General features: G+C 34.5%; 1 protein-coding gene across 1 annotated transcript in view; it reads left to right on the top strand.

The window, feature by feature from the left end:
• The window catches only part of eIF2Bbeta (eukaryotic translation initiation factor 2B subunit beta), a 199,645-nt gene that overhangs the window by 33,222 nt on the left and 153,426 nt on the right, over positions 1-12,997 (top strand). The window contains exon 3 of the mRNA XM_090370568.1: positions 1,055-1,143. Within this exon, the coding sequence (XP_090226694.1) occupies positions 1,055-1,143 (89 nt within the window). The remainder of the gene's footprint in view (positions 1-1,054; positions 1,144-12,997) is intronic.

The raw sequence follows: 12,997 nt of genomic DNA, 5'->3' as shown, positions 1-12,997 counted from the left end.
AGAAATAGCAGTCGAAATAATTCTTGGGCTCACGCCACACCATAGGGACGGCAAAAGGTAATGCTCTCAGCTTGCCATATAACTACAGCCTTGAGTTCATTGTACAAGTAATACAACAGATATGTGGAGCCCAATTTTTTTCTTAGTCACCAATCTTGCAGCTGAAATACAATGTATATGCAACTTTTGTGACATTGTATATTTTCTTCATCTGAGTTTTTGGGGCTAAGTGTCCACAAACATAGCAGAAGTTGTCTGGGTGATTTACACAAGTTCTGTGCATTGTCTTCTCCATTTTAACAATGTATTAACCTAAAAACAGTAAAAGCAATTGGTAAATTTGAACAGAAGGCGATTTCTTGTAGCATAGTTTATCATACACTATATATTGAACAATTGAATGGTGTAATAAAATTAATAAAAATACTGACTTGTCTGGAAAAGTGCATAAAAATCAAAATATACTATATTGCAAGAACAGTAATGATGTACTTACTTAACTTTTAGCCCAATAAACAAAACAAACCAAAAGTTAATAAGTTTAAAAATTGTATTTCAAACAATAATGGTATCTTTGTACAGAATCCAGTTATCTATCTATATCTTAAAACCGAGGACACGATAGGAAATTTTTATGATTGATTTTAAATTCTATACATGAAACTTGACCAGAAACAACCATTGATTTGCTGAAGGTAAAAATCATGTTCAGTAGTGTAATTATTAAAGTAAGGCTTACTTAACAAAGTGCCAAAAGTAGATTTGAATCTAGATCTTTTTATAAACTAGTGACAAGAGACAAGCTGACTAGGTTTTGGAGAACAAATGATATATAAGGGTTTCTCTGTTTGAAAGATTTGTAATTAGGGAACTAATTGTTTCAATTTATTGTGATTTCGGATTGAACAAGCTTTATTGTAATCATATAAGAAGCTTTATTGAATCAAAGTTTATCAAAAGATTTTTTTTTGATTTAAATAGAATATCTTAAAATTAACAGCTATATCCTATTTATTAATGGTATTTATTTTCTGTATTTTTCTAACTTCTTTAGAGGATTAATGACTATTATTAAAAAAGAAGGTTATCAGTTAATTTGGGCTGATCCAACTGAAACAGTTCCAGGGAACATGATCAGGAGAGGTACAGTTATGTGATTCATCCCATTATTATAAATGCATGAATATTTCTATACAAATTAATAAATTATCCATTACATAAAGTGCCGACCGGGCTAGCCAGGTGGGTAAAGTGCCTACCTGGCAACCCAAAGGTCGCGGGTTCGAATCCCGCCTCGGGCTTGGATCAAAGTACTGCAAAAACCTTGGGAGGTGCACTATGGCCACAGAAGCCGATGCGCCAACAACTACCAAAAAAAAAAAAAAAATTACATAAAGTTTCCATAAACAATTTTCATAAGACATTTCCATAAACAATTTTCATAAGACATTTCCATAAACAATTTTCATAAGACATTTCCATAAATTATTTCCATTTTCATAACATCCCCTCCCTTCAAAATTTGAAAATTTGGCACAATTCAAAAATTAATTAAAAAATTCAAAAACAATTTTAAAAATTAATTTAAAAAGTTTAACGTAAATTTTGAAAATAACGATTTTCCTTCCTGGATGGAGTAGATAGTGCTTTTTGACCGTATGTCGTATCACAAGAATGTAAATTATGGAGTATGTGAGCTTGAATCTTAAATAGAAAGATTATTTGTCCTCATGCATGCGCTTAAAAGGCCGCGATTATTTGTCTTTGTGCATGTGTGTAAAAGACCTCCAAATTGGAGTTTAGATATGGACAGCGAATATTCATAGAATGCTCATGTAATTTAATTTCGATGGTTTTTGCGATGGTCTTGTATAATTACGTAGGACACTAAGTATTTTGGCCTTGTTAAATAAGAATGTATGGCTTTCGTTAATGACATGAAAGGCTAATTATGATGCTGCTGAATGAGAAACACAAACTTCCATGGATGCGTGCTGTTTTACTCGGACATTCAGCGGAAATAGCGGTGATCCTTGGTAAGACGAGTTGCAATTACTGCAAGAAATATTGTGTACCAAGTCATTTATTTGTGTCATGAAAGAGGAAAGGATTGAGCTTAGTTTACTGAGCTAAGTTTACGATAGATGTTAAATTAGATTTTATTTGCGTCCCGAGTAAGCATGAAATTTAGAAAATTTAATGACTTAGTATCGTATTTTCCCTTTCCAATGTGAAATTGATTGTTCAGTTTAGCGTGTAATTTCTGTATTGTCTGGCCACAACCTTAAATTTGGCATCTTTAAAGAATCTGTTGAGCTGCTTGTGCCCCTGTTCAATGTATGAAGTATTTTTTGATGTTGCTATTCTTGGTTGGTGTAGTTTTTTGTATCCTATCCTTAGCTTGTACCATAATTTGGTTTATTATAGTAAGGGGGTAACCCCTGTTTAAGAATCTGTTGGTTAATATCTGTATTTCTGAGTCCAAAGCAGATTCCGTTGTTGAATAGGCATTGAGAAACTGATTAAAGATAATACACCTTTTGTAGGTGAATGGGTGATAACTGTTATAATGTAGAAGCATACAGGTGTTTTTTGGTTTACGATAGATGTTAAATTGGATTTTATTTGTGTCCCGAGTAAGCATGGCATTTAGAAAATTTAATGACTTAGTATCCGTATTTTCCATTTCCAATGTAAAATTGAATCTAGGATAAATATTATTATTAAATGAATGTAAAATGTCTTGAATAATGCTACTATGAGTAATAACTAGAACATTGTCTAAATACTCCCCCCCCCCATAGTAAGTGATATGAGGTATAAAAGGCATCAAATGTATACGGCTTAATATCGGAAGTCTTATCCCTCAGTTGTTGAGAGATGGATCTATCTCTCAATCATTGAGAGATAGACCTCTGATATTAAGCTGCTTAGACTCAGTCCCATTGGCGAAACAAAAATTTGTTTGTATACTTTCTCGAAAGGTGATATTGTTGGCTTCAACTGAAAGTTTAAATAAAGTAAAAAATTTCTTTAATAGGAAGCTTTGTATAATTAGTCGGTATACATCAGTTTAGAGTTATTATTTAGCATATCCCAAAGAATATCTAATGTGTATTCAATGTTTACATTTGTATGTATAGGCGCCTCCGTAGCCAAGTGGCAAGGAACAGCAGTGCGTAGCAGACGCTTCTTGATTAGACTGGGGTTCGAGCCCGTCACCACCAAATACGGAGGATGCGGAAAGGTCAGGGAATGACCACCACCATATCCCGGAGCAATATGGCCTTAGTTGCTAATGCTCCTAAAAAAAACCAAATAACAATAACATTTGTATATAACAAAGTAACATTCAGTGAGAATAACTTATCATTATCACCAAGTCTACATGCCGTAAGGTTATTAAATAATGCATTGTAGTTTTTTATCCCAAATTGTATCGCTTATCTAAATGATTTTTTAATACTATATACGGGTGTGGCTAAGGATGAAAATGCTGAGTTTCTGTAAGAAACAATGGGCCGAATAGGAAATCCTGTCTTATGCAGTTCTACCTGACCAAAAAGTGCAAGAATATTGTTTATTCTGGCCTTCAATGCCTTTAACTGAGATGTAGTAATGTAGTCATTTTTTTGATTATTGGTTAATATTTTGTTGTACTGATTGACCAGATTAGTAAATAATACCGGGTCTGCTTCAAGATAAGTGGAGGTATCTGATATAATTGGATGTAACTTATTTATATAATCAGTTTTATCGGTATTACAACTGTATCTCATTTATCTGCTCTTTGAATAATAATGTCTTTATTTTCCTGAAGTTCACATAAATCTGAACTTTCATGTCTATTCAATTTAGGAAGTCACTTGTCTTTTATATTATTCACCACTTGGTTAACTTGTTGAATAAATAAATCTTTTTGTGGAAAATTTCGAAGACCAAATTCAATATCTATTACAAATTGTTTTTTAGCTAGCTTGCGAGGTGGTAAATTATAATTTAATTCGTTGGATAAAACTGAAATTTGGTCTTGCAATAGCGTATACAAGGAAAGATTTGTAACCTGTTGATATGTCAGTACGTTGCACGTTAGGCAAGAGGGTGTTCGAGCACTCGTTGAAGCATTCCGATTATGTATTAGCACATTGTACACAATGGGGGGTTGGCAAAGAACTCATATACAAGAGGTTACAAATCTTTCCTCATATATACTATCACAGGTCCAAATTTCACTATTATCCAAAGAATTAAATTATAATTTTACCACCTTACAAGCTACCTAAAAAAACAGTGTGTAATAGATACTGAATTCAGTCTCCATAATGTTTGACAAAAAGATTTATATTTATTCAACAAGTTAACCAAGTGGTGAATAACATAAAAGACACTTGACTTTCTAAATTGAATAGACATGAAAGTTCAGCTTTACTTGAATTTCAGGAAAATAAGTATAAAGATAACTGGATGATAAATTGATTAACTGGAATATAAAGGAGATATATTTGTAAATACTCGATAAAACTCATTATGTAAATAAGTTAGATTATATTAGATACCTCCACTTATCTTGAAGTAGACTCGGTACTAGTTACCAATTTGGCCAATCAGTACAATAAAACATTACCATGTCTCAGTTAAAGGAATTGAAGACCAGAACATAACAGCATTCCTGCACTATTTGGCCCATTGTTTCTTACAGAAACTCAGCATTTTCATCCTTAGCCAGACATGTATATAGTATTACAAAACCCTTTAGACAGGTGATACAGTTTGGGATAAAAAACTACGATACATTATTTAATAATTTTAAGTACTGTAGATTTGGCTGGTGCAGCATAAGCCTCAGGCTTCCTTGTACCCTATGACTACTACTACTAATAATAATGATAATTTATTCTTACTGGATGATATTCATTATATACGAATATAAAAGTTTAATACCCATTAGATATTCTTTGGGTATTATATATTCATTAGATATTCTAAATAATAACTGTATGCCAATTAATTATGCAAAGCTTCCTATTAAAGAAATTTTTCATTAATTTAACTTTTAGTTGAAGCCAACTATATCACCTTTCGAGACAAAGTATACAAACAAATTTTTGGTTTACCAAAAGGATTGAGTCTAAGTGGCATAATATTGAAGGTCTGTCTCTCAACGATTGAGCATATAAATTTGATGCCTTTTCTACCCCATATCACATACTGTGGGAGGTATTTTGACGATGTTCTGGTTATTATTGATAGTAGCCCTACCCTATTCATGACATTTTACATTTGTTTAATAATATTCATCCTACACTCAATTTTACATTCATTTAATAATATTCATCCTAGACTCAATTTTACATTGGAAAGGGAAAATATGGATACTAAGTCATTAAATTTTTTAAATTTCATGCTTACTTGGGACGCGAATAAAATCCAATTTAACCTCTATCGTAAACCAACAAACACCTGTTGTTACCTTCTACATTATAACAGCTATCACCCATTCACCTACAAAAGGTCTATTATCTTTAATCAGTTTCTCAATGCCTATAAATATTCAACGAATATTTATAGGCATTGAGATTCCATATGAATTGAATATATAAATATTCAATTCATATGGAATCTACTGGTGCACTATGACTATAGTTGCCGATGCACCTAATAAATCTCTAAACCAACCAACAGAATCTACATTAGACTGAGAAATACAGATATTAACCAGCAGATTCTTAAACAGGGGTTACCACCTTGCTACAATAAACCGAATTAGGGTAGAAGCCAAGGATAGGATACAAAAAACTACACCAACCAACAATAGTAACATTAAAAAATACTTTATTTCTGTCCCATACGTTGAACAGTGGCACAAGCAGGTTAACAGATTCTTTAAAGATACCGAATTTAAGATCGTAATATGGAAATTACACACTATACTGAACAATCACTTGTGCATTGGAAAGAGAAAATACAGTACTAAGTCATTAAATTTTCTAAATTTCTCACTTACTCGGGACATGAATAAAATCCAATTAAACATCTATCGTAAACCGAGCTCAGTCCTCTCCTCTTTCATGACATGAATAAATGACTTGGTATACATTTCTTGCAGTAATTGTGACTTGTCTTACTAAGAATTGATGCGATTTCCACTGAATGTCTGAGTAAAACAGCACGCGTCAATGAAAGCTTGTGCTTCTCATTCAGCAGCGTCATAATTAGCTTTTCATGCAGTTAACAAAAACCATACATTTTTATTTAACAAGGCCAAAATACTTAGTGTCCTATGTAATTATACGAGACTTAATTGTAGAATCCATCTGAATTAAATTACATGATAATTCTATTAATGTTTGCCGTCCATATGTAAACTCCAATTCATGGTCTTTTACGTGCATGCGTGAGGACAAATCTCTCTAATTAAGATTTAAGCTCATATACTCTGTAATTTCCATTCTTGTAATCACGGCATATAAAAAAAAAATAAATAAAATATGGTCGAAAAGCACTGTCTGCTTCAGGAAGAAAAATCGTTTTTTCAAAATTTATCTTAAACTTTTAAAATTAATTATTTTTTTATTTGTTTTTTGATTTTTTAATTGTTTTCAATTGATTTTTTTTACTGTAATCATTTTGCGTTAATCTTTTATTCGTTTTAATTTCTGGAGTATCATACGGAGGTGTTCTGTGTATCATATTTCTCTTATTCTTCTACAAATATTGATACTAACATAGAATGTATTGAGCATCATAGCTCTGTTATGTACTATCAAATATATATACAGTGAAACTTCTCCTAATGGACACCTCTCTACAACGGACATTTTCAAATTCCCCAACTCACCTCTATTGGTTTTAATGTGTTTGCAGCTTCTGTCTAGCGGAAATTCTCTGTAACGGACGCGGACAGGCAATCTGCACTGTTTTGTTTAGATTAGCACTTAATTTGATCTCCTCATAACGGACAGCAGGCGAGCTCACGGCCCTTTTTCTAGGAACGTTTCTTCCACGTATTGCCTCAATTGTGTGTTTATTTTCTATTTCCGATTCTCTGAATTTTATCAAGGTTTGTGTCGCGGTTCTAAACCCTTTTCCAAGAATTTTAAGTCACGTGTAAAACTTCTGATGAATTCGGTGTGTGCGGGGGGGGGGGGGGGGATATGGTTGGCCTTTCGTCTTTTCAGTTTTCAGTTTTGTTCAGTGTCATGTGAAGTGCACAATGTCTTCTCGTAAACATTTAACTTTAAAAATGAGTCGAACTCATTAATGTGTATGATCGGCAAAAAAATAGTGTTCGCAATCTCGCTGCAAAATTCAAAATCGGGAAGACGCAGGTAAACGACATCCAAAAGGGAAAAAAATGAACTGCTTAAACAATTTTGGCAACACTGAAATGATCAGGTTCAAAAATCATTCCCGAAAACTGTTGGACTTCAAATTGACAATGTTATGTATGAGTGGTTTTGTCGCGAACGTGCTAAAAAAATTCCCATTAATGGGCCTATTATTAGGGAAAAGGGGAGTAAATGAGTTCAAAGCTTCTGTGGGATGGCTAGACAAGTTCAAAACTCGGCATAAAATTTATTGGAAAACCGTAAGTTGTGAAGGTGGATCTGTTGATACTGGGGTTCTAACAGAGTGGACCGTCAAATTGGAAGATTTATGTTGTGATTTTGAAGCTAAGGATATTTACAACTGTGACTAAACAATGTTGTTTTTTAAAGCTCTTCCTGAAAAAGCAATGAGTCTAAAAAACGAAAAGTGCCAGGGCGGAAAAATTTCTAAGTAACGATTGACTGTACTATTGTGTACAAATATGCTGGGAGACTTTGAACAACCTCTTGTTATAGGAAAACCACAAAATCCTCGTTGATTCAAGGGCATAAAGTTTGAATCTTTTGGATGTTGACTGGAAGTCTAATAAAAAAAGCATGGATGACACGAGATATCATGAGCGAATGGATAAGTCACTTTAACCAAAACATGATTCGTCAAAACAGAATAATTATTCTTTTCATGGATAATGCTGCATCTCACCCGCACATTGAATTGTATCATTCAAATCGTTTTTCTGCTACCAAACACATCTGCAGAGTGTCAGCCCTTGGATCAAGGGATAATAAAAAATTTTAAACTTCACTACAGAAAACGTGTTTTAAGACATCTCATTGCAAACATGAACGATGTAACATGTGTGAGTGACCTTGCAAAGAAAATCAGCATCCTAGATGCGATTCAATGGATTTCCTCTTCAGTAAACGCAATTAGAAAACAAACTGTCGTGAACTGTTTTGTAAAGTCTGGCTTCTCAAACGCAAAAATTGAAGTTGTGAACAGCAATGTGGAGCACCAAGAGCTTCAACATCTATTGATAATGTACGATACTTCCGCTACAAGTGACCCTGGCTACAAAGATATAGACTCAAACCTCACTACAGAAGATGGTGCTCTAGATATCAACGACATTATCATCGATATTTTTCAAGAAGTTCCTCATGAGGATGAAGAAATGGAAGGAGGTCATTCTGTCGAAGAACATATTAACGACGAACCACCGATGAAAATAGAAGAAGCGCTCATACAAATCAATCGTTTAAAAATGTTTTTCGCCTCTGAAGAAGATACTGAAGGACTTTCGATGGTTTCTTCACTCCAAACAAATGTTAAAAACAAAATTATCAGCCGGAAGAAGGTGCAGAAGAAAATAAGTGATTACTGTATGTATTTTTCTTAAGATAAAGTCATAATATGCATAGCACAATTGTATGTATATTATTTACAAAAATATTGTGCAAAATCTGTATATAATTTAATTTAATTTTACATTAAATGTTTAACGATTTTTCTTTATCTCTTGTGTATGTAATTGTATATTATTTACAAAAATATTGTTCAAAATCTGTATATATTTTAATTTAATTTTACATTAAACGTTTAACGGTTTTTCTTTCTTTCTTTCTTTTTTTTTTTTTTTTTGTGGATATTTGATAGTTGTTTTATTGTTTTCCCTTTTTCTCTCATAAAAATATCAATTTCATGAAGCAGTTTAAAGAACCAATGTAATACTTTGCCACGACTAAGTCATCTTACTGCCCAATATAAAATTATATCTTTGTATTCAGCTTCAATTTCTGAAAGAAACTGTTGAAACATTCGGTGATTAAGGCCATGTGATGTTATAAAATTTACAGTTGAAATAACCACATTGATAACATGTTGGAGATCCAATACTCTCCCATAAAGAGCTTCTTAATACACAATGCAGTGAATTCCAATTAGAGTTTCAGCTCCGATATCTATCATATCTACTATAAGCCCATTGTTTCCACCAATCATATTTTTTGCACTGCCAGTTGACTCCTACCAGGTTTTTAATTTTTATTCCTAACTTTTCAATAGATTGGCAAAAATTTTAAAAGAGATTTTCACCTGCAGTTGTTCCGTGTATACTCTGTAGATCAGCTAAATCATCAGCTGGTACAAAATTATCATTAATTCCAGGTATGAACATAAGGAGTTGGTCTGCGTCATTTACATCAGTACTGTCATCCATTGCCACACTAAAATATTTCATTTGTTTTTATGTTTTTCAAAAGTTGTTTGAACAAATTCTTTCCATTATCTTCTGCTCTTTGCATAATTGTTTGTCAAGACAATCTAATGTCTTGTATCATTGTTCGGTTCTCCGTACATATTTTGCCACAACTTTTAACAAACAATGCTTAACAAATTCATCATCACTGAATGGTTTACTTTCAAAGTTGATCAAATATGCAACTTGATAACTGGCACTTACAGTATATAAATTTCTTGACTGATATACATTTTCAGTGTGTTTTGTTGTTTTCTTAATTTGTTTTGTAACTCTGAACACTTTTCTCTTCACAACACTCCTGGCCGACCGGGCTAGCCGGGTGTGTAAAGTGCATGCCTGGCAACCCAAAGGTCGCGGGTTCGATTCCCGCCTCGGGCTTGGATCAAATTACTGCAAAAACCTTGGGAGGTGCATTATGGCCACAGAAGTCTATGCCCCAACAGCTACCAAAAAAAAAACAACACTCCTCTATGTTGATCATAAGATTTATACTTGGAATCATAGTGTTGTTTTAAATTATATTCTTAAACTCGCACAATCTCCTTATACACCAAACACACCGCTTTTTTTGTGGTAATCAATGAAGAAATAGTCTTCAGTCCACCTTTGATCAAAAACATAATGCTCCAAATCAATTTTCCTCTTTCAGAACATTTTTAAGGATGATTTTTTTAATTCAATGCAATGAACAAGTTATATGAAAATAGTAGAATTTCACAATATGAAAAGATAGATATTTACATAACTATATTTAGCGTACATATGACTGCGCTGAACAACATGCACACGTTTGATACAGTTGAGCTCGATGCTTGCATACCTGTACATGCAGTGGCATGACTCTCTAAAATGCTGTTTTAGTTCACTTTCTGCACGGGTCATATAAAAATTATTTGCAGCAGATCTGGCCCATGGGCCATAAGTTGGACATCACTGATTTTCACATATCAGTTTTCTATATATGCCTCCACTGAACTTGAGGCATTTTGTCTGGCACTTAACTAGCTTTTGTATGCCCTTCAAATAAAATTCCTTCAGCTGAAAGGCCAGACATCCTTTCATTGGAATTATATCCTTTGCCTCAGAGATGTTCCTTAACCTTTGAGAACAAAGGAAAAAAAAAATAGTTAAGGGCCAAATCTTGGCAATAGGAAGGATACAGAACTTCAAATTCTAACAACAAAATTTTGCCAATGTTGCACTGCTGCAGTGAGGTGTCATTTTGAAGCTGCATTGCTGTATTTTCAGCCTTCACTTATTTAGATTTTTTTTTAGCTTGTCCAATGTCTTAAAGTACCAGACTGAATTGATTGTGGTTCCTTTTTCTTGGAATTCAGTGTGGACAACACAAATAAGCTCACTAACTGGATATCATTTGAACCATGTGTTCAAAGGTGCTTCCATTTAAAATGTATAACCTGTACACAAACAAACACTGTGCATACTAATTAGAAACTATTAGCTCAGCAAGTTACAACTAGGGTCTCCGTATAGGAGGACCTAGTTGAGATTTGCTGTGTTTATGAACTAAAGCATTACTCTTCATTTCACCCTTGTATCACGGAGATGTCCATAATTTCAGTGTACAGTAGAGTAGCAAGGGCTCTTGCAATGTAAATAAAGGTTTGCCAGGGGCAAAGGTTGATGACGTTGTAGAGCGAATATCATCTTTTAAGGGCACAAAAGGTGATATAGTTGTACACGTTGGCACTAATATTAAGAGTAGGAGACCGGCAGAATTACTTAACAAGTACAGGTCACTGTTGAACAAAAGCCGAGAATTAGGGTTGAATTTGAAAGTGTCTGCAATTCTGCCCAGACATGATAGGAGGGAGTATATGATGAGAGCCTTGTCGATCAATTCGGCCCTGGAAAGATTGTGCAAGGCTCAAGGGGTAGAATTTTTTTCAGCCTGGACTGTACTTGTTAACAGGAGAGATTGCTTCTACAGGGATGGGATACACTTAAATAGAAAGGGTGCAAGAATATTTGCTGATGCTATCGAGGCAGTGTTAGGTGGGTCGGAAAACTGCTAGCTTGGGGGAAGACAAAGACCAATAGATTGACAGTAGCCACTGGCAGAGGTGAAAGAGATTCTTGCACTGCTTCTATTAGAATGAGCAGAAGCCTGAAAAACAAGCTGCATGGTATTTCAGAGACTGCTGGGAGCCATTGCGGTACAAGTAAACACATGGGTTGTGTTAGGGTAGCTAAGAATAGAAACAGGTGCAGATATACTTGCGTGTACACCAATGCTAGGAGTTAAGTAAATAAATTTGATGAATTTGAGGTATTGCTCAAAACATCAAAGGCAGATATTGTTGTGATATCAGAGACGTGGTGTCACACAGATATAAGGGATGCAGAACTGCAATTTGGGGAGTACAACGTCTACAGAAAGGATAGACAGGATAGGAAGGGGGAGGGGTTATGCTATTAGTTAAGAAACACATAAAAACCAAGGAAGTGAAGCCAGTCGACATCGCTGGACAGTGCAGTGTTGAGTCAGTTTGGTGTGACATAAGCATTGGGAGATCAAAATTGAGAGTAGGAGTGTGCTATAGGCCTAATGACTCTGATGAGTATAATAAGGAACTGTACAGGGAAATAGAGTGGGCCAGTAAATCAGAGAGTCTTATAATGGGAGATTTTAATTTCCCAGATATTGACTGGAATTAGGGGGCTGGTTACTCACACACTAGCAGGGCTTTTGTGGATTTATTGGATGATTGTTTTCTACATCAGCATGTTCGGGAGGCAACTAGAGGGAGTAATACTCTTGATTTGATTATCAGCATTCTTCATGCATTAAGAATCTGCAGATAAATGAACCACTAGGTGGCAGTGATCACAGTGTGCTGGAGTGGGATTTACTCAAAGAGGTAACTACCATTAGGGGTAAAGGGAAGGGTTATTGCTTCCGTAAAGGCGACTACGATGGACTGAGACAGTATTTAAATTCTATACAGTGGGACCAACTGATGATGTTACCAACAGCAAATTCAAAATGAGAAGCATTCAAAGAACTTATCTTGGAAGCTACTAGGTTTTACATACCAACTAAGAAATATTGTTCAAGGTTTAGGCCAAAATGGATGTCAGATGAACTAATGAGGCATATGGCAGAGAAGAAAAATGCGTGGGATACTTGCAAATTAACACGACACAGAAGCCTATGATAGATACAAGTTGATATGCAACCAAGTTACAAAGGAGGTTAGGCAGGCGAAGGCAGATTACGAGAAATCCTTGGCAAGGGATGCAAAGAAAAACAGCAAAGAGTTCTTTACTTATGTAAACTCTAGAAGGAAGCGGATGAATCAGATTGGTCCACTTGATATTGATGGGTCAACTGTTGATGATCCTGCTCAGGTAGCTAACAAACTAAATGAATATTTTGCATCGACA

The sequence above is a fragment of the Mastigoproctus giganteus genome, chromosome 3 (assembly GCF_048544385.1).
Source record: "Mastigoproctus giganteus isolate SK-2022 chromosome 3, ASM4854438v1, whole genome shotgun sequence".
Lineage (NCBI taxonomy): Eukaryota > Metazoa > Arthropoda > Arachnida > Uropygi > Thelyphonidae > Mastigoproctus > Mastigoproctus giganteus.
The sequence above is the reverse complement of the archived record's forward strand: the minus strand, read 5'-3'. Positions and strand labels throughout refer to the sequence as shown.